The following is a 20,925-nucleotide window of genomic DNA, read 5'->3' on the forward strand; positions in this document are numbered from 1 at the left end:
GTCCTTCAGTGCCGGGAGGCTGCTCCGGGGGAGATGGCGCGCACAAAGCAGACGGCGCGTAAGTCGACGGGCGGGAAGGCGCCCCGCAAGCAGCTGGCCACCAAGGCGGCCCGCAAGAGCGCGCCGGCCACGGGCGGCGTGAAGAAGCCGCACCGCTACCGGCCCGGCACGGTGGCGCTGCGCGAGATCCGCCGCTACCAGAAGTCGACGGAGCTGCTGATCCGCAAGCTGCCCTTCCAGCGGCTGGTGCGCGAGATCGCGCAGGACTTCAAGACCGACCTGCGCTTCCAGAGCTCGGCCGTGATGGCGCTGCAGGAGGCGAGCGAGGCCTACCTGGTGGGGCTCTTCGAGGACACCAACCTGTGCGCCATCCACGCCAAGCGCGTCACCATCATGCCCAAGGACATCCAGCTCGCCCGCCGCATCCGCGGGGAGCGTGCTTAAGTTTCCAACGAAAGGATCTTTGACTATCGAAAACCCAAAGGCTCTTTTAAGAGCCACCACATGGCCATTAAAAAGAGCTGTAAACTCTTCATCTTGTATAATAGAAGATGCGCTTACCTGCATCTTTTGTAATTTTTCAGGGGCCAAAGCACATTTCTTACGAGGTAAGTGCCAAACAATGTAAGCTACGTTTTTTTTCGGGTTGAGGACATTAAACCAGTTTGGATTAATTCCTGCTGTGATTGTTACTCGACAAATCTCCATTAATGGGGAACGCTTCTTTTCGTAGGTTTTGTCAGTCAAGTTGAGGTATTAATGAAAAAGTTCTTTTCGCGGGCTTTGTCAGGCTGAAAGTGAAACTAGTTGTTTTACTGTCTGCTCTTAAAAACAATCACGAATGCACTAATACAACTCTATTTACAGTTCTGTTTTCTTTGATTAGTAACAATGAATTGTGAGGGTTTAAATACCCCTTCTTACACAGCAAATACTATTTTCTTCTTGTAGTACCACCAACAGTTAATCCGTAATAGCAAGTGTTTCCCTTTCCAAATGCTTTTTCTCTTTAAATCTTTTATTTCTGAAGTGACAACGTTTTCTTTCCCGCCCTTTAATGGCGGGTGTTCTGTCAGTAATTTTCTCAGTTCTTTATCACTCTGCTCTGAACGTCTCTATCACGAGTGACATTGATCTCCGGCCCTTCTCAGCACATAATTTTTCTGAGATAAGTGTAATGTTTCCCTGCAGAGCTGGGTGTAGGGCAGTGGGAACCTAGGGTTGGGCAACTTTGGAAAACATTACCCCCTGTTTTGGGTAACTTTTCCAAATTTAACCTAAAACGTTTAGAAAAATGTCTGCTCTGAGATGCACTTGTGGCATCATTCGTGATTCTGGCTCTGAATGCTTAGGGATGTGTATCTGGATCAATTTTCTCCCGGGAATGTTTAGGTTCCCCCAAAATCTTTGCTGCACCCAGTACACACAGTGTTTTTCCCATGGACTATTAGTGATTCATAACTTGATACTGTGTCCAGAATATCATTACATGCAGACTCTCAGCCACCTGTTGTATTCAGTGGCTTTTGTAGACCTTCCAGGAAAATGATATTTCTCCCTGACTGTTGCGCTCACCTGTACAAACTCTTGTCCTCCTACTCGATAGATTTGGACTTAGCATCTAAAAAGATATTTCCAGATCTTTTTCTGGATTTCCATGGTGTTTTATTTATTTTTCAATGCAGTAGGCCCTTTATGTAATTCAGGGAGCTTTCTGCTCCATTACAGTAGGAAATCTAAGTCTCAGTTTTGCAATGCTACGCTTGAACGGATGTATCTGTAAGAGGCAGTTGGATTGAGTTCAATTCAGCTTTCTCTTAAGCGGATAAACAAGAAAACAGGGAGAATTGCTTAGAGGAAATAAATATTTTTTGAAGCCTTGTACTGTAAGATTCCCAGGCTCTTTTTATTTATTGCTAGCTTTTATTCTCAGGAAATATTCCTTTCTCTGTATCACGGACTTGGACTCTGCAGCAAAATCTGACCAATCAAATTCCATGATGCACCATTTTGTTTCCCTTGCTTTTTTCTTGCATTCAGCCATTTTCTATACTCACTCTTGGCGCACTAAAGCAGGGGGTGGGGGGGAAATGGATCTCAGAAGAGTGCTTTGGGAAGTAAGATAATCAGTGATTTTAATTGATTTCCCTCCCCCGCCCTTACTTTATGGCATAAGACTTGTCTATTTTGGATTTTTTTTTTTATTTTTTTTTTAGTAGATAATTGCTGATGTGAGTTTAGAAATTTTAGTGAAATGTAATTCATTTCCTGTTACTGCCTGTTACACCAAAAGAAGGGATCTATTTACCTGTCTGTCAAAATATATTTAGCATAAACTCAGTGATAAGATTAAACTGTAAACTAATGCCCATTTTTACTATGTACTGGGTATTGACCATCTTATGTAAGCCAGTATTGAAAATAGTTACATTTTGGTAGCAATTTGGGTGAAAATGCTGAATATTTTTACATGCTCAGGAAATAAACTATTTTGAGAAGAAAAGGTGATGGGCCTTATGGATTTTAATTTTTGTCAGTTTTCTTCTATTATTATTAAAAGACCATGGACTTTTAATAAATATAGTATTACTTTCTCTCCTATTGTGAGAGCTACCTGTATAAACGATAATAAATGCTAACACATGATCTGTTGAGAAGGAAGCAAAAGTGCAAGTGTTTGCAGGAAAGGTGAACTCATTTGAACTGTGAATTGTAATGCTTGATCCTGAAGAAGTTTTGAGATAAACTATAGAAAGACAATCTGTCATAGCTTGTTCCAGAGGATGAGACTAGCAATGGATTTTGAATTCAGTTGGTTGCAGATGGTTGTAGTGGTGATATGGCAAGCCACAGTAGACTGACTAGCTTATGAAATAGGCTTTGCTCTTCCCTCCTTACATAATTTCTGCCTGGAATTCTATGAGTTTGCATATGATATTAAATCCTTTAACTATGACAATAACCACAAAATAACAAATCATATCTGGATAGAAAAGAGGTTTCTTTCATAATATATGAATAAGAACTAGTAATGGGAATACTTATGTATTTTTGACCAGAGATATATTAGTTTAGGGATTTATAGATTTCTATCAAAACTCAAAACCTGAATACCAGTCTGATACATAATAAATCTGGTAAGAAGTTTGCCTTCAAGCACAGCAGCAACACAAAGCAACATAGATTTTGCTATAGATTTTTTTTTTTTACTTTAGCATTTGCATAGTACTAAGTCACACACAGGTAACTTAATGCTGAAATTTCCTAAATTGAAGGGAACTTTTCTGTGAGTTTTTTAGGAGAGGGCTGGAGATAACAAATGCTGCCAGGTAGAAGCTGGCTGTGTGCAGAGGACTGGCTTGCAAACTGCTGCTGCTTTGCACTCTGTTGGTTAGCATGTAAAGTGCTTTTGCATGTGGCTTTAGTTGCTCAGTGAGATATGAGCCGGACTGTTTCTGGTTGCTCTTCCACCCACTGAGAGTGATCCACAACTTTTTATTGGCACAGTTTGGATTAAATCATTGCTTGGATGAATCAGTCCAATGGTTAAGATAAACCATAACCACTGAGATCCTGGTGAAATTAATCCTCATTTATCAGAAATGTATAGAAGAAGGACTGATCAAAATACCTTTCTCAAACCAAAATATATGAATCAGCTCTACCTCAGACATTTATTAGTTCAGAAAAAGATCTAAGCAGAAGCTTTCTCCATATGAAAAAATGAGATAAAGCTTTCATTTGCATTGACCATTGTAATGTAAAATCTATGTGGAGGTGGTATGGTTGTGTTCCTGCAAGCCAGTAGGGGAAGATAAAGCCTATCATTCTCTTCACTTGCAAATCCCTCTTAAGGGCTTCCTCACATAAATGGGTCATTTATTTTTTTTGTTTCCAGTCTTCAGTAACTATGAAGAGTGAAGCTCTGCCAGCCAGGGCAGTTCTGCCTTGCTGCATCTTCCCTTCTCTCTTCTCTCTGGCTTTAAAGTTATGTTGTCTCTTCAGCTGAGCATAAGCATATTCAGTGTTGTAGATGTACAAATGTTGAGGTGCAGAGCAAACATTTGCTGTATTTCCATATTATTCATACATTAAACTCTAGGAAGTACTATTTCCCAGTTACTAGGAAGCTATAATAAAATGAGAAGCTGTTACCGAAGGCATAATGACTAATAACAAAAAGAAAACCTACTAATGGAACACAGTACATAAATCAATACAGTAAAAAAAAACATTTGATCGGAGCAGCTGGAAGCTGAGAATTGTAAGCTTAATGTGATAATTTGGCTTTGAAAACTAATTTCTTCTAACTACCAAGTAGTTCTATTAGTGTTTTGAAACTATATGAAAAATAGACACTGCCCTGGAAGTTCTAAAATTAGGTCTAACAAGCATTTCTGTGCTTTTCAAAAGGTTAGGACAATATACCACAGTGTATATACAAATAACTGTGCTTGTAAGCAGTCCCCTTTAGAACCCTCTTGGTAATGTGAAAGTTAAAAGATGAGACATTTTTTGCCTCTTTAATCTCATTTATCCTGGCACAGCTGTTGTTCCAAGGACCACACTGGCAGAGTCCTTAAGCAACCCTCTTTCAGTGTGAGAGAAAACTCTTGACTTCCATGCAGGAATGTCCTGGGTGATGGTGCAGGACTAGGATGGAGCAGCACTTTTACATGGGGTGCACTTCACCATTCAGCAGCTGCAGAGCTTTGGAGCCTTATGTTTTCTTGGGGAAAAGCAGTGGCCTTCCAAACTCCTGTGAGTACTGACACAACATTAATAGCTGAAATAAGATGTGAAAGAATTCACATTTTCTCAGAGATGTGAAAAAAATACATATTCCAAGAACTCTGAAAATAGCGTGCGTGCTAGCACCAGATTGAGCAGAAAAGAAGCTATAAGCACAGTAGTCAATTGCACCAATAGAGTAGATAATCAAGATACCAAAATATCTGCTTGTAGCTTCTCTGGGACGTCCAGGCTGCTAGAACAAAGCACAGCATAAAACAAGGGATGGACTACAAAGCAATTGGGAGATAACAGGAAGATAACAATCTGTCTCAGAGCAATAAGGCTTTCAGCTGTTGGTCAGTGAGTAAATTTTAACTTTGACAGAGGTGTTATATGGCAGAAAGAGGAAAGAACAGAACCTCGGGTAGCTTCTCAGCTGCACAAGAAGTGCACTCAGACACCAGCCCTGCTGCAGTGAGCGCAAGACCTGCCCTTCCTGGGACCCATTGAGGGCACATTGCTAGCATTCCTGGTCCTGCCTGTCCCTGCAAGCAAACCTGCCCTGCCCACTTGGAAACTTGCTTGATGTTTGGAGTGTCTGTGTGTTTTAGGGTGTGTGAGTGAGATCACTTCTTTTAAAATAAGATTACCTTCCCTTCTTTGTATGTTCTTGCACTGTGTTTTGCAACAACACAGTGTTGGGTGCTTTTCCTTCTTTTTTTTTTTTTTTTCTCATTTCATAACATTGTTTAAAAATTAATAACAGATGTAGAACTATCCATCACTTTGCAGTGACAGTATATGGCTTCAGCTACAGAACTGTCTTGGAGACTTGTATACCCACGAATTGTGTCAAGTTGCTAGCATGGAAATGGAGGGTATTAAGAATGTGTCTGTCTTGGACTGATCACCCCATGTTTATACATCAGCAATGATGGTACCGTGCTGTGCTAAGTCCTCTGTGCTAAACACACTGATGCACATGTAGAGATGAAGTACAGTCAAAATATTCACAAAGCTGTTCAAGTCTGCTCTATATCCTTTTCAACTGCTTCTTTACACTTATCCTGATCCATCACTCTACATCTCTAAAGACCTTTCTGACATTTCTTTGTATACCTGCCCTATTATGAATATTTGAGATGGTTACAGACATCTTCGTGCTGTACCTCCACTTTTGCATGTTGTCCCAAGCACACTGATCCAGCAAAGCTATTAAAAATTCGGGCCTGCACTAGCTTCAACCTGTGAGGCTACTAAGGAAGTAATTGTTCCAGAGAGCATGAGAGAGAATTTTCAGTTTTCAGATTTTAAACAAAAAATGTATTCCCAAGGTGTGCTACCACAGGGATGCAGAGTATAAGACATAGTATAAGAAGTGTGATGGAATAGAGAAGGATTTTTTCAGTGCAACAGCCTTTCAGGAAGGGTCACTAATCAGATGCAAGCCTTTCAGTGCATGTCAGACACATGCAATAAGCCAAGTGATGTACCTTTTTAGAATGAACTCAGAATACTGATACTCTGTGAGAAGATAAGATCCACAGTGTACCTGTGCCATGTTTGGTGTTAAAATCATTGTTACATGAAGATTAGAGGAATTCTGAGCAAAGAACAATGCTATCCACAAATTGAGTTAGTTATGTAGTGTCTGAAATGTTTAAGAAAGCTTTTTTTCTTTTTCCCTTCCCCTTATCAATATATGCTGCTTGTTGAAATGCTATTTTCCTTCATTGTGCGAGTTTTTATCTATCCATCAGTTCTTCTGAGAGGGACACAGAATTTTTGTTCTGTTTATAATGAAAAGCCACATTTCCAGAAAATAAATGATGCTCATTTACCTGTATTTGGACCCTTCCAGTTTCAGGAGAGAAAAGTCTAAGAGAGTTGATGATACAGGTACCAAAGAAAATGATTGGGATATCAGTGTTTTATTCTCTGAGGGTACTTTGATAATCTCTATGTAGGACAATACAGTACAGAAATTTCAGTAGATAAAGTACCACCCCAACTCTGCATGGAACAACTGATGTTTTTAATAGCCTGCATTACTGTCAGGCCAGATCTTGCTGTTTCACTGGTTATTTAGGCAGATGAGTGCAGTTTGTGATGTCCTAGCTGCAAAGCAAGTGCAGCCTTCATAGAAATAAAATGAACAGCCAGCTTAATGCGAAGTAGTCAATACTGATTACATGCTGTAAGGACATGAGACACATATTATACATTTTTAGATATCTGTAATATATGTAGATATTCTGGAATATTTATTCTTTGCACAAACAGAAAGTTCTTAAGGCTACAAAATTTCTGAGGCTGTATGACCCTGGAAAAAAAATGGCATGGAGGCCACAGAAGAGAAATTTGAGAATACATTGCATTTTGAGGCCTACAGCACTTACATTTGCTGATACTTTGTATTCTAAAGACACACACGCACACCTTTTCTTTCTCTTTTGTTCTTTTTCTCTCTCTCATTTCTTTTTCTTTCTCTCTTTCTTATATTCTTATTTATATTATTTATTCCTATATTATTTTCTTATATTCTTTATTCTTTCTTATATTCTTTTAAAGTGTATTATAAATAACATTTAATGGATACTAAAAGTAACTGGTAAAGTACAGGTAAAGTGGACCTCACCCAGCTTCCCCGAGACCCTCATAGAGCTCCTCTAGGTGTTTGTTGTTGCAGAGGAGATCATTTTGCATCCTGTCTCCTCCCTGGAATAAGTTTCCATAATTGCTTCATGTATCCATCACTCCTATAGACATCTTCATAGAGTGTTCTGACATGGGTTGTTCAGTTGCTGTTGGTTTTGCTTGGTAAATATAAGAGGCTTATGCAGTGCATTACTGTCTGACCTGATGCTGACTCCAATGTGTGAAAGAATCTATCCCTTCATGTTAAGATTCATCATTTTATACATGGGAATCAAATAGAAAGCTGACTGGTGGTGTGTCTAAGATGACAAATAAGCTGGAAAGCCAGCAGGATCTTTTATCAAGAAAATAATTTCAAAAGGTTTACGACATTTCCCTGAAAGCTGTAGCCACAATTCTTAGTCAGACATTTATCTAAATGATAGCATTGATTACATTAATGGATTTACACAATTTCAGAAAAGGCATCTGAAGAATCTTGAACCACATTTTGTCTGGTGAAACAAGAAATGGAAAAAGAAATAAAAGCTAACAACAAAGGTATAAAAAACAACAAAACCAAACAGAAACAAAAGCACAACAGTGTTTTTTGTCTCCGTGTTTAGAAAAGGTAAAAGAGAATGAGAGAATTTTTTTCTTCTTTCTCGCTTTTGGCACCTGTGCTGAGTTCACTTTTCTGGGAATGCAGGAGGAGTGGGAATGGGAAAGAAACAGATAAATTTGTTAGCACAGAAATGTGAAACCTATTATGATTAATAAATAAGAAAGGTTCAGGATTGTGTTGTGGTTTCCACTGAACATTTCCCATTTTCCAAATAATAATACTAGACGGTGATCATTAAAGAAGTCTCAAAATATGAAGACTGAATGCCAATAATAAGGAAAAATAGATGACACAAGAACAAAAAACACAGAAAACATTTTGTATTGTTCACACTTTTTGAAAACATATTTATTTCATTATTGCTCTTTAAATCACAAAAATATTTACTAGCGCTGTAGTAAAAATTTTTGAAAATCTGTGCTGCTAAAAACAAAAAAGAAAACCCCAGCTACACCCAAAATGCTTCGCTTGCCCCGCACAAATGTTATCTCAGTGGAAATTAGATGAATGTTTTCTGTGTCAGGAAGTAAAGTGTACTAGTATGTATAAATCTACCCTAACCCATAAAAGTAAAATTTGAACAGAGTCCTCTTGTTAACCATTGAAAAAATAAGTTGCTTTACTGTTTTAATTGACATATATTTAACAAGAAGATAAACCAAGGATTAGAGCAACACTATTATAAATACTCTGTTTTCCCTTAAATATTAAAGAGCTGAGCAAGCACGGGTATGTGCGTGTGTGCGCTGGAGAAAAAACCTAAGGCGTTCTCGTCCACATGAAGGAAATGCTATGGAACATTCTAAAAGGAAAAAGCTATTTCATGAGGGTTAAGCAGTTCCGTCCCACCAAACGCGGCACTCAATGACAGGAAGAAGCTGGAAGTCGGATAGGGAAAGGCGGGCAGAGATTATTTCGGTCTGTCTGAGAAAGGCCTGCAGCAACCGGGCACGGATTTCTGTGTTTCGAAAGTATCGCCCGGGGCGGCCAACGCAGAACAGAACCGGGGGAGGCGGGCGGGGGATGGGGGCGGGGCGGCGGCGCCGCGCAGGGCCCGGGATTGGCCGGATTTTGCCGCAGACCCCCGGGCAGGGACGGGCCGCGCCGGGAAGCCCCGGGGCTGCTGCGGACACGACCCCGCGCGGGGGCACGGCCGGGACCGGGAGGGACCGAGCCCGGCGGGAGCCCGAGCGGGGGCAGCGCGCGGGGAGCGCCGAGCGCGGAGAGCGCCGGGCGGGAGCCCCCGAGCGGGCGAGGCCGCGGCTGAGGGCGAGGCCCGGGACGGGCGGAAAGCGGCCGAACGCGCGGCTCGGCTGCCGGCCCGCGGGAGGGAACGGGAGCGGAGGGGAGGGGAGGGGAAGGGAAGGGGAGCCAGGGCGGAGCCTGCGGGGCTGCCCCGCCCCCTCGGCGCCCGCCGCAGTTCTCAACCAGGTCGGACCCCGCCACTTAAACCGCGCCTCGGCGGGGCTGGCGGCGCGCAGTGTGGTCTGCGGGCGGTGCGAGCATGTCCGGCAGAGGCAAGGGGGGGAAGGGGCTCGGCAAGGGGGGCGCCAAGCGGCACCGCAAGGTGCTGCGCGACAACATCCAGGGCATCACCAAGCCGGCCATCCGGCGCCTGGCGCGGCGCGGCGGCGTCAAGCGCATCTCGGGGCTGATCTACGAGGAGACGCGCGGCGTGCTCAAGGTCTTCCTGGAGAACGTGATCCGCGACGCCGTCACCTACACCGAGCACGCCAAGCGCAAGACGGTCACGGCCATGGACGTGGTCTACGCCCTCAAGCGCCAGGGACGCACCCTCTACGGCTTCGGCGGCTAAACTCCCTTCTGAGACCGTACACTGTTAAACACAAAGGCTCTTTTCAGAGCCACCCACAAAACTCACCACGAGAGCTGTTAATTACTGCCTTCATTTAGGGCAAGTCACTATGCTTATAACGTTCAGAAAATAATAGTTCTTTACAAACATAAGTAATATGTTTATAAACAGTTCCAGAAAACACGTACAGTTCAAATGTTATAGCGTGCACGATGTGCGCATTGAGTTCCAATATTACATTTCGTTAGTAAATCCACAGTACATATTTCGCTACGTTTTCAAATTTTTGATTTAAAACTACTGACATCAACGTAACGGGAAATCTATTATTTGTACACATCGTAAAAGGTATGATGGCAACAGATCGGAAGTGCCACTAACTACGTTGCTTTCTTTTGCACCAATAGGAATGGAGTGATTACAATCCTCTAATTTGCATAACGTCCTTATAAATAGGCGAGCAGGCGCCATTTTCGGTGTTGTTGAGGTCCGGTGAAGAGCTCGGAAAGAAAGTTTGAGAGATGCCTGAGCCGGCGAAATCAGCTCCAGCGCCTAAGAAAGGCTCGAAGAAAGCCGTCACCAAGACCCAGAAGAAGGGCGACAAAAAAAGAAAGAGAGCACGAAAGGAGAGCTACTCGATCTACGTGTACAAGGTGCTGAAGCAGGTGCACCCCGACACGGGCATCTCATCTAAAGCCATGAGTATCATGAACTCCTTCGTCAACGACATCTTCGAGCGCATCGCCGGCGAGGCATCGCGCCTGGCGCACTACAACAAGCGCTCGACCATCACGTCGCGGGAGATCCAGACGGCCGTGCGGCTGCTGCTGCCCGGCGAGCTGGCCAAGCACGCCGTGTCCGAGGGCACCAAGGCGGTCACCAAGTACACCAGCTCCAAGTAAATCAGTTTAATCTAACCCAAAGGCTCTTTTAAGAGCCCCCCAAAATTTCTTACAAAGAGCTGTAATTGCAAATAAACTGAAAAGGATACCTTTGGTTCTTTTTCAGATTTCCCCCTCCCCCCCAATTTCCTTGTAAATGCTATGATTAAAAGTAATTGAAAGAAATTATGAACCTAGGTGTTTATGGATCTAGGTATTAACTACGTGTATCTTTAAATACTTAACTATGTAACTTCTACCTTTTAGTAATTAACAGCTCTCGTGGTGAGTTTTGTGGGTGGCTCTGAAAAGAGCCTTTGTGTTTAACAGTGTACGGTCTCAGAAGGGAGTTTAGCCGCCGAAGCCGTAGAGGGTGCGTCCCTGGCGCTTGAGGGCGTAGACCACGTCCATGGCCGTGACCGTCTTGCGCTTGGCGTGCTCGGTGTAGGTGACGGCGTCGCGGATCACGTTCTCCAGGAAGACCTTGAGCACGCCGCGCGTCTCCTCGTAGATCAGCCCCGAGATGCGCTTGACGCCGCCGCGCCGCGCCAGGCGCCGGATGGCCGGCTTGGTGATGCCCTGGATGTTGTCGCGCAACACCTTGCGGTGCCGCTTGGCGCCCCCCTTGCCGAGCCCCTTCCCCCCCTTGCCTCTGCCGGACATGCTCGCACCGCCCGCAGACCACACTGCGCGCCGCCAGCCCCGCCGAGGCGCGGTTTAAGTGGCGGGGTCCGACCTGGTTGAGAACTGCGGCGGGCGCCGAGGGGGCGGGGCAGCCCCGCAGGCTCCGCCCTGGCTCCCCTTCCCTTCCCCTCCCCTCCCCTCCGCTCCCGTTCCCTCCCGCGGGCCGGCAGCCGAGCCGCGCGTTCGGCCGCTTTCCGCCCGTCCCGGGCCTCGCCCTCAGCCGCGGCCTCGCCCGCTCGGGGGCTCCTGCCCGGCGCTCTCCGCGCTCGGCGCTCCCCGCGCGCTGCCCCCGCTCGGGCTCCCGCCGGGCTCGGTCCCTCCCGGTCCCGGCCGTGCCCCCGCGCGGGGTCGTGTCCGCAGCAGCCCCGGGGCTTCCCGGCGCGGCCCGTCCCTGCCCGGGGGTCTGCGGCAAAATCCGGCCAATCCCGGGCCCTGCGCGGCGCCGCCGCCCCGCCCCGCCGCCCGTTCCCGCTTCCGCTCGCTGGGGGCCCAGCGGGGGCCATTTCCGCGGCCGCGCTCCCTTTGTTCGGTGCGAGCGCGGCCGTTCCGCGCCTTGTTCGCCTTCTCGGGGGCTCCACTCCTGGCAGCCGCTCCCCTCGTCTGCTCAGCTGCGCAGTTCGGGCCGCGAGTGTTCGGCGCTTTCGTGCCCGCATCCGCAGCTCGGTGAGGGGATCGGGGAGCGAGGCGCTCTGCGACGCTCGTTGGGGGGCTCGTGTGGGAAATGCGCGACCCTGAGCCTCCTACGGCGCAAATCGGCTACTCGGTCGCGCAGGAGGGCCCTCGTCTCTACCCCCATCTGCTTTCCTCCTCCCCGCCATCCCCCAAGCTGCCCCTGGAATGGGGAATTGCTCGCTAATGCGTGGCTGGAGACTACAAACGAAAGAACGTTATAAACATTACCAGAGTGTGTCTGAATGACCACTGAAAAAGGAAAAAAAAAAAGAACGACAAAAAAGTATATTTCCTTCAACTGACATGGCCAAAAAGTTTGTTGCTTCACATCTCTGCTAATGCACTTGTCACATATGCTTCTGAGAATATGTCAGGCTGTATTCAAAAGTAGATGAATTAGTCAAGATCTAAGAGCCTACATATTAAAATGTATTTTTAAATGTCATTTTACACTAAATAAAACCTATGATAGTGACACTTGCCCTTTGCTTATACTATTAGCATGTTGTGCACATCCAACTTCTCTACCTCATTTTAAGTGAATTCCTTTTAAATTTGTACAGATATTTATATAATTTAATTTCTGAACATAATTTACATCACATGGGCCGCATCTCCATTGTATTTCTTGGCAGAATATATTAAATTAGAGGGACAATATGATAGAGATTTTCAATTTTTAATTTACAGGTATCCAAGAAAGCACAAGTCTTTTCTATGATTATAACTAGTACTATAATCTGAATTTATTTACAATAAGTTTGAATTGAAATGAAAATGGAAGAATTACCTACCAAATGCATACAACCTGAACTGGTAGAAGCAGCGTTCATTTTGTCGTCTTGTGACTGAACAGAAAGAACTCAAGTTATTCACACAGCAGCTGGAAGGCATGTCAGTGGTGGACCTGCCAAGCTGGTATCAACTATTACCATTTGGCTGCATGGTGTCTGCTTTGTTCTTTATACCTAAAGTTCTGTGTCTAGACATGTTTCCTGAAGCAGTGGAGTGTCAAAACATTTAAAACCATCACCAGAATACTTACCAAATCATAAAAGAATTACAGAAAATATTTTCTTCTTTTAGAGTTATAATTTCTTCATAACTCCTAGTGCATGGTGAGTATTCTTGTGTCACTTTCTCCTCCAGCAGTCTAAGCACTGAAACACCAGAAAAATAGCCTTCCAAAGTGTTCTGGCAGAACAGTGGTGCAGAGGCTGAGACCAGTAGCTTACAGATTGATTACTGCAACCCACTTTCCCCAAGGTGTGGAGCATATTTAAAATACTTTGATATCATACTTCCTGGGTAGCTGCCTTGTCTGTAGTGACCACAGACAGGTGTTTCCCATGTGTTTCTCTTAGTTATATTCCCAGTTCTGTCATGGACCAGCAGCTTTTCTTATACAAAAAACACTTGATGCAGAAAGAAAATTGTTGCTCAGTAGTTTCTAATGAAGTTGCTTTTACTGTGGCTTGGAGACATTAACTGTTAGGTGGATCAAACATCATCCTAAGTTAAAAAAAAAAAAAAAATCAGCACAAGTGAACTATATATTACTTCAAAATTACCCTTGATTTTCTTGAAAGCTTAAGTGGCAATTTATGTCTGTGTCTGTATCTATTACACCTGGAATAATGCAAATTAAAGAGATGTGGGATTTTTATTTTTTAGCATGCCTCTATTCTTAACGTTGAAAATAAAGGTGAAAAATTATGCACAAATCTTTAATTTTGCTTTTAAACTACGCAATTCTAAGGCTTGATATATAGACTGGCATTACAGAGTTACTGATGAATCTAATTAACCTACATTGTTTGGGGGAATTATTTTTTTTTCCCTCTTCTTTTTCTTTATCCAGCATAATTTGCCTGAAAGCCACTGGTCTTTAACTACTGAAGGCTGGCCAGAACTCTTACGTGATAACTCATTTTACCTCAGAATTATCTGACTTACAGGATGCGTAGCTTTGGAGCCTCAGTGTGTTGGCAGCACTGGAATCACAACCGGTATAACCACTAGTAACTAAGAACAAAAATAGGGAATGCTTAGAAGTGGACATAAGTACTACAGAGGATAAAATTACAGATTTGAGAAGAGATTTGAGAGAAATAGGCAGTGCTTGGAATGAGATTGTAGAGAAAAATAGTGAATTGCTGGTCAGACAAAAAGAATTCTGTGAGCTATGCTGGATGTATCCCTGCATGCAGCAAAGGGGAGGGGTCCTCTCCCGTGGTTCCAACTGATTGCCATGTCCAGGATTTTGTTCGTGATCTGATCCCACACCAGGGTACAGATGCCTCCAACCCCTGTGCTTTTTATGGCATTGCAATGCTTTAATCTAGCTATTGCAATCCTCAAAACACACAAACACACAAAGAACTCTGTTCTGGAGACTCAATATAAAAGAAATATGCATGTTAGAACACATTTTTTATATCATTACAGAACAGAACCATTAAGCACAGATACTGCTACCATGTCAGACCACTTTTCTGCCTCACTTCCGTTCTGTCTCTCTGCACCAATTATCCGCAATATCCTACTTCAGATATGAGAGCCCTCCCCCCAAAGAGTATTTCTGCTACAGCTGAGGTGTGTGTGGGGGGCGTGTTTGCCTTGAATAGGTGATATTTTTCTTCCTCTACAGCTCTGCTCCTCCTCCTCAGGGGATCGAGGGGACAGACCCATTGCACAGGTGAGAGCAATGGCCTCACTGCACTCACGGGCAGCTTCTAGGAACACCCTCACAAGAGGAGCCCACCACTTTCTAATAACCCACATCAGATAATCCAAAGTGCTTTAGCGCTGTGTTCTTGGGTGACATCTGTGCCAGAAAATTATAGGATTTATTCACGTAATGCTGCCCACTTTTAACTGATGTAACAGAGGAATAGCAACGCACTGTGAGGTAACTTAAAAAGACTTTCACATCTGAAAATCCTGCTTAAAACAGGAACGTGTCAGTGCTGGTTTCTTCTGAAAAGATGCTACAGTTGGTGATTTAATGCCTGAGTCTGACTAGTTGAGGGTCCAAATCAAAATAAGCTATATCCCCTAAGGCATTCCCAATTCAATACCTATATAACAAAGTACAGCCACAGTTAAACTTTTTTTTTTTTTTTTAAAAAAAAAAAAAAAAAAAAAGAGACCACAGGCCTCCTAAGGAAACCTTTACTCATTGTTAGCTGTAGTTATGTGGAGTCAGGTCATTCACTTATTTTCTTATGTACCATGGTGTTTTTCCCACCTTTTAGCTACCTCTTGTCCCCCTTCATTTCACAGCATAAGACCATAACATGCCATTTAGAGGGTCAATAAAGTCGAACAAATTGAATAAAACAAGCACTTACAAGAAAAAAAAAACAACATCTAGTATAAAACTGTGTATATATTCAGCTTTTCTTTGTTGAAAAGGATGATTCATAGTTGAAGTATCTCAGGTCTTATGTAGGAACCTAAAATTTCAAGACACTGTTACAGAGCATAGATTTAACTGTGAAAACAAAGGCAGCATGAAAGAAACACTTGACACTAAAAGCACTATCACAAAGAAAGCAACTCAACTCTTTTCTGACTACGTGGGTGGCTCTGAAAAGAGCCTTTGGGTTATATTATGCTTTAAAAAAAAACTAAGCTGTTTCATTGATTGAACTTATTTGCTCTTTGCCTTGTGGCTTTCGGTCTTCTTGGGCAGCAGCACAGCCTGGATGTTGGGCAGCACCCCGCCCTGCGCGATGGTGACCTTGCCCAGCAGCTTGTTGAGCTCCTCGTCGTTGCGGATGGCCAGCTGCAGGTGGCGGGGGATGATGCGCGTCTTCTTGTTGTCGCGGGCCGCGTTGCCCGCCAGCTCCAGGATCTCGGCCGTCAGGTACTCCAGCACGGCCGCCATGTAGACAGGCGCTCCAGCCCCGACTCGCTCGGCATAGTTACCTTTCCGCAGCAGCCGGTGCACGCGGCCCACGGGGAACTGCAGCCCAGCCCGCGACGAACGGGACTTGGCCTTAGCCCTGACTTTACCTCCCTGCTTCCCACGGCCAGACATCGCTCTGCTGTTAGCACACAGAACCACAGACCACGAACACCACGAAAAGAACGCCGAGTAAGTCTTTCCAGCACCCGCGCCCTTCGCTTTTATACCTTCCCTGGGCGGGATTAGCCCCGGTGATTGGCTGGTGCCGGGCACGGTGCGAGGAGCCAATGCGAGAGCGGATCGCGCCGCCACCAATAGACACAGAGGAACGGCCGCGAAACCGGGCCCAATCGCGTGGCACGAGTCAGAGCCACTGTATTTGCATAGCAGTCCTATAAAAGCGGGGCGCCGAGGCCATCTTACCTGCTGTTCCTGTTCAGCACGAGGGGGAAGCGCTGTCAAAATGCCTGAGCCAGCCAAGTCTGCGCCGGCGCCCAAGAAGGGCTCCAAGAAAGCCGTCACCAAGACGCAGAAGAAGGGCGACAAGAAGCGCAAGAAGAGCCGCAAGGAGAGCTACTCGATCTACGTGTACAAGGTGCTGAAGCAGGTGCACCCCGACACGGGCATCTCGTCCAAGGCCATGGGCATCATGAACTCCTTCGTGAATGACATCTTCGAGCGCATCGCCGGCGAGGCATCGCGCCTGGCGCACTACAACAAGCGCTCGACCATCACGTCGCGGGAGATCCAGACGGCCGTGCGGCTGCTGCTGCCCGGCGAGCTGGCCAAGCACGCCGTGTCCGAGGGCACCAAGGCAGTCACCAAGTACACCAGCTCCAAGTAGAGTGATCTGTAGAAGATCCTGCTTTTAACCCAAAGGCTCTTTTAAGAGCCACCCACCTTTTCCCTGAAAGAGCTTTAACACAGCATGTCACACTGTTTAATAGACTTGAAAAGTAACTTAATAGACAAGCAAAGCGAAGAAATACTGCTTTTGTACATCCAATTTATAAGAGTTTGCACTGATTAACAAGATTAATTTCTGGAATCATTGGTCAATATCTTTTACCTTTAAGCTTTTAAAAATGTTGACATCACGTCAGAATAAATCTTTTTCCAATAAATGCAAGCAGTACTGTTAAGTGATTTTCATTTAATGAAGCACACCAGTCGATCACAAATAGAAATTAACAGGTGTTCTAAAACTTTCATTAGCACATCCTCTTGGCCGGGGGGAGGTATGTAAAAAAGCCTTTTTTTTTTTGGTGTATAGTAGTTTTATGATTATTTCGGGGATATTTATTTTCTTTCTTTTTGAGAGAGCATTTAGCTCTGCAGACCAAGAAAAGAATACAGACTGGAGGCGGGACGGAGGCTTTCGGAGGATGAGCTTCCCTGGGACAAGCTCGTGGAGCTGGCGCCGGCCGCGCTCCGTATGCCGGCAGCAGCGCGGGCTTTTCGAATTCTCCCGGATGACCAATCAGCGGCCGCGGCTCCCCCCATCAGCCAATCAGAAGAGGCCAGAGGCTGAGCCCCACAGCCGCGGAGAGCTCGGCTCCGCTCTGCCCGGGCTGCGGCTCCAGGTCCCCTGGCGCGGGTCGGGGCAGCGACCGACAGAGCCGCCGCGCTCGGGCTGCGGGGAGGACAGGTGGCAACGCTGCCCGCCTCCCGCCCCGGCAGCTCCCGCTCTAGAAGCGGTGCTGTGAGGTCAGGCAGAAATTAGGAGGCGCCCTGCCGACCCTGCCGAGCGGAAAGCTCATTGCCAAGGACGCGGGAGAGCCGTACCGACGGGGTCCCTAAAAGGTGCGGCTGGAGCTGCGGTTAGGAACCGCGCTGTGCTGGTTAAAGCACTGAGCTGGTTAAAGCACTGAGAGAAACCTGCGCGCCTCACAGCGATACCCGCCCTAACCGGTCCCTTTAACAAAGGCACCCCCTTGCGGTGCTCAAAAAAGCCAGCCTGCGAAAAGCTTTTTCCAAGGGATCGCAAACTTTATTTTTCCCAAGTCTCTACGGCCGGAAGCTCGGCGTCCCGTCCTTCCCACAGCCGAACGCCCCGTCCCACGCGGATAGCAGCGTGTGGTCAGCACGGCTGCGGGCGCGGAGCACGGTGACCGAGTGTATCAGCTCTTTTTCGGACAGTAGTGGGTGGCTCTTAAAAGAGCCGTTGGGTTTAAGTATTTCCACTTCAATACTTCACTTTTTGGGCGCTGCCTTCTTTGCCTTGGCTGCTTTGGGCTTGGCCGCCTTGGGCTTGGCAGCTTTGGGTTTCACCGCCTTTGCCTTGGCCGGGCTCTTCGCTGCCGCCGCCTTTTTGGGCTTGGCAGCCTTGGTCGCCTTCTTGGGGCTCTTGGCTGCTTTCTTGGTGGCAGCGGCCGCCGGCTTCTTGGCTTTCTTGGGGCTCTTCTTCACCGCCGCCTTTTTGGGCTTCTTGGCGGCGCTGGCGGGCTTCTTGGCCGCCGGCTTCTTGGGCTTGGCCGCGGCCGCCCGCTTCTTGGGCGCCTTCTCCTTCACCTCGCCGGGCTTCTTGCTGAGGCGGAAGGAGCCGGAGGCGCCGGTGCCCTTGGTCTGCACCAGGGTGCCCTTGCCGACGAGGCTCTTGAGCCCCAGCTTGATGCGGCTGTTGTTCTTCTCCACGTCGTAGCCGCCGGCGGCCAGCGCCTTCTTGAGCGCGGCGAGGGAGAGCCCCTTGCGCTCCTTGGAGGCGGCCACGGCCTTGGTGATCAGCTCGGTGACGCTGGGGCCCGCGGGCTTGCGCGCCTTGGAGCCGCCCGCCGCCTTCTTCGGTTTCTTGCCGGCGGCCTTGGCGGCGGGGGCCGCGACAGCGGGCGCTGCGGCGGGAGCGGTCTCCGACATCGCTGCCGAGACTTCTTCCTAATCAAAAGAAAGTAATTGGGCTACAGTAACCCCGATGCCTGAATTTATAGCGAAGCGGTGATCTGTGATTGGTGCTTTGCAGAGCCCGCCTAACTGTTAGCCAGGAAGAGCTTTTCGTCCTCCGAGTCTGTGTTTCTTCGGAGTTATAAATTCATATTTTTTGGAAAATGCCTGCCGCGAAACCACCCCAGTTTCTTCGGGGAGTAAAGAGAAGAGTGTGAAGTTTCATTCTGGGGAGTTTCTCGCTGTAGACACCCACGATGAGAGAAAAAAGATGCGTTTAACCTCCCGTCGTGCAGCTAGGGAGACCCCGGGGAAGGCGAACTTTTGTTTTTCCTTCTAAATTAAAATAAAACTCGTAGCTAAAAAACTTCCCCCATAATGCTGGGGTGTTCTTTAGGGGCTTTTCTCCAGATTAGAACAGGTACCGAGGGGGCAGCTTCAATACTTTTGTCATAAATTGATTTCAAAGAGAAGGAAGTAACACAATTTCATGGCTGAGCTTTGAATATGGATAAAGAATCGGCTCCCTTAACCACATCTTAAACTATTAAGGATACTGTATTTCCACAGAATTTCATGTCTGAGGAAAATAAGAGACCTTCAGACGAATATATATACTTCTTAAAACTGTCTGGAACTTGTCATGGCTCGATATCTTTTGTGGTGTGCTGTAAATGAATGGCAGGATTCTGATTTTTTTATTTTATTTTATTTTATTATTTTTTTATTTTTAATTGGGTCGGAAAACAGTTTGTGTTTATAAAAACGAAGCTGTTAATGTCTTGTTAACACAAATAAATTCCGGATAAACTGATAGCTTAACGTCTCATTTACAATACTGTATATTACTATTCTTTAAAACTTGCAGCAGTAAACATATTTGCAGGGTAAAAAAGTCAAACATGTATAGATACACAAATAAGTATCACACAATTCTTAAACATTAATGGAGCAAGCTGAAGCATCATTTATCCGCAAATAAATACAATAAAATGGAATTCTGGCCTCTCTGAACAGAATGAATCAGACTCCATTTTACTTACTGATGTTTGCATATGGACTTTTTTTTTTTATAGGATTCATAAAACCTAACACTCTTCTTTAAAGAAGAAGTGTTAAAGAGTCTTTAAAGTTTTTTACAAATCCTCATAATATTTAAATAATTTCCTGATAATCCTCATAAATAAGAATCTGCTTTGATTTTCATTTAATTATAAAATCTTGCAAAGTGACAGCGGAAATTAAATCTCTCTCTCTCTTTAAATACTTTTAGTATTTTTAAGGAGTACTACATATTGTTATCAGTATTTTTGGGTTTAATCAGAAGACAGTAGCCTTGATTGGCTTCAAATTAGAATGCAAACAAACATTTACTCCTTCACTGAGAAGATCAAATTAAGACGAAACCTAGTGTTTTGCCCCATATTTGCAGGAATACCTGCCATGCAAAACATCAGTGTGCTATTTCAGCAGAGAAGCATTTCTTATACATTTGAGACTCTAGAAGACAAGTAAAATGCTAGAAAAGGCCCTGATATTTAGTTTTGTTGATCAAATGTTGAAGATACCATTACATTTTTCTTAAAAGTATGTAGTTTTGGTTGAAATGATGTTAGGGAGAAATGAGATACATTAGGGTAGCTAGAGTGAAAACAATGAACTGCCACCTTCCCTTTTCTTATTCTGATTTGGTTCTATATTTGATTGCTGTGTCTGCATTTATGCCAGCTAATAAATATATTGAAAGTGAGAAGGAGACGGAGGTAAACGCAGAGGAAAGGAAAAATTAAGCTTTTCTGTACCCTACTGTAAAAGCCAGATTGAATGGCACCCTGAATTTGGCTGTGAAATCTGCCATGCTTTTCTTGTGAACGTGATGTCATTCACAGAGAAGCAACCAGAGCACATCCACAGAAACCACAGCTTTTGGGATCTCAGGCTGGTAATCTAAATGAATAATAGGAATGATATTCATGGAGGCAAGAAAGGTCGTTGCTAGTAGTAAGATGAAGGCATTGTGCTAATTTTCAAGATTGGTGGGACGGAGATGTCCATGCAGCAGAATCAGGCTGTAAGTGACACAAAA

The 20,925-nt window shown here is 45.3% G+C and overlaps 7 protein-coding genes across 7 annotated transcripts; 4 read left to right on the forward strand and 3 right to left on the reverse strand.

Moving 5' to 3' along the window:
* Nucleotides 1-33: 33 nt before the first annotated feature.
* On the forward strand, nt 34-444 carry LOC311222005 (histone H3.2; the record flags this gene model as incomplete). Its single annotated transcript, XM_084306065.1, has 1 exon — nt 34-444. One exon carries the CDS (start codon nt 34-36, stop codon nt 442-444), a length of 411 nt encoding a protein of 136 aa, XP_084162191.1.
* A 9,056-nt stretch (nt 445-9,500) lies between these two features.
* LOC311222024 (histone H4) lies at nt 9,501-9,812 on the forward strand (the record flags this gene model as incomplete). The annotated part of the gene is made up of 1 exon (XM_084306102.1): nt 9,501-9,812. The coding sequence occupies one exon, from the start codon at nt 9,501-9,503 to the stop codon at nt 9,810-9,812; it is 312 nt and encodes a 103-aa protein (XP_084162228.1).
* Nucleotides 9,813-10,310: 498 nt separating this feature from the next.
* Nucleotides 10,311-10,815, forward strand: LOC311222211 (histone H2B 7). Its single transcript, XM_084306384.1, has one exon. The coding sequence runs from the start codon at nt 10,334-10,336 to the stop codon at nt 10,712-10,714; it is 381 nt and encodes a 126-aa protein (XP_084162510.1). The 5' UTR covers nt 10,311-10,333; the 3' UTR covers nt 10,715-10,815.
* Nucleotides 10,816-11,044: 229 nt separating this feature from the next.
* Nucleotides 11,045-11,356, reverse strand: LOC311221865 (histone H4; the record flags this gene model as incomplete). Its single annotated transcript, XM_084305850.1, has 1 exon — nt 11,045-11,356. One exon carries the CDS (start codon nt 11,354-11,356, stop codon nt 11,045-11,047), a length of 312 nt encoding a protein of 103 aa, XP_084161976.1.
* Nucleotides 11,357-15,545: 4,189 nt separating this feature from the next.
* Nucleotides 15,546-16,099, reverse strand: LOC311218657 (histone H2A.J). Its single transcript, XM_084301422.1, has one exon. The coding sequence runs from the start codon at nt 16,092-16,094 to the stop codon at nt 15,705-15,707; it is 390 nt and encodes a 129-aa protein (XP_084157548.1). The 5' UTR covers nt 16,095-16,099; the 3' UTR covers nt 15,546-15,704.
* A 326-nt stretch (nt 16,100-16,425) lies between these two features.
* LOC311206281 (histone H2B 1/2/3/4/6) lies at nt 16,426-16,806 on the forward strand (the record flags this gene model as incomplete). The annotated part of the gene is made up of 1 exon (XM_084281539.1): nt 16,426-16,806. The coding sequence occupies one exon, from the start codon at nt 16,426-16,428 to the stop codon at nt 16,804-16,806; it is 381 nt and encodes a 126-aa protein (XP_084137665.1).
* A 1,174-nt stretch (nt 16,807-17,980) lies between these two features.
* LOC311221899 (histone H1.01-like) lies at nt 17,981-18,820 on the reverse strand. Its single transcript, XM_084305890.1, has one exon. It carries the CDS (start codon nt 18,813-18,815, stop codon nt 18,156-18,158), a length of 660 nt encoding a protein of 219 aa, XP_084162016.1. The 5' UTR covers nt 18,816-18,820; the 3' UTR covers nt 17,981-18,155.
* Nucleotides 18,821-20,925: the final 2,105 nt, after the last annotated feature.

Source organism: Netta rufina, assembly GCF_964035555.1.
Source record: "Netta rufina genome assembly, chromosome: 1".
Lineage (NCBI taxonomy): Eukaryota > Metazoa > Chordata > Aves > Anseriformes > Anatidae > Netta > Netta rufina.

Bases quoted from the DNA above. Each gene is read 5' to 3' on its own strand.
- LOC311222211 (XM_084306384.1), top strand. From the start codon at position 10,334: ATGCCTGAGCCGGCGAAATCAGCTCCAGCGCCTAAGAAAGGCTCGAAG.
- LOC311218657 (XM_084301422.1), bottom strand. From the start codon at position 16,094: ATGTCTGGCCGTGGGAAGCAGGGAGGTAAAGTCAGGGCTAAGGCCAAG.
- LOC311221899 (XM_084305890.1), bottom strand. From the start codon at position 18,815: ATGTCGGAGACCGCTCCCGCCGCAGCGCCCGCTGTCGCGGCCCCCGCC.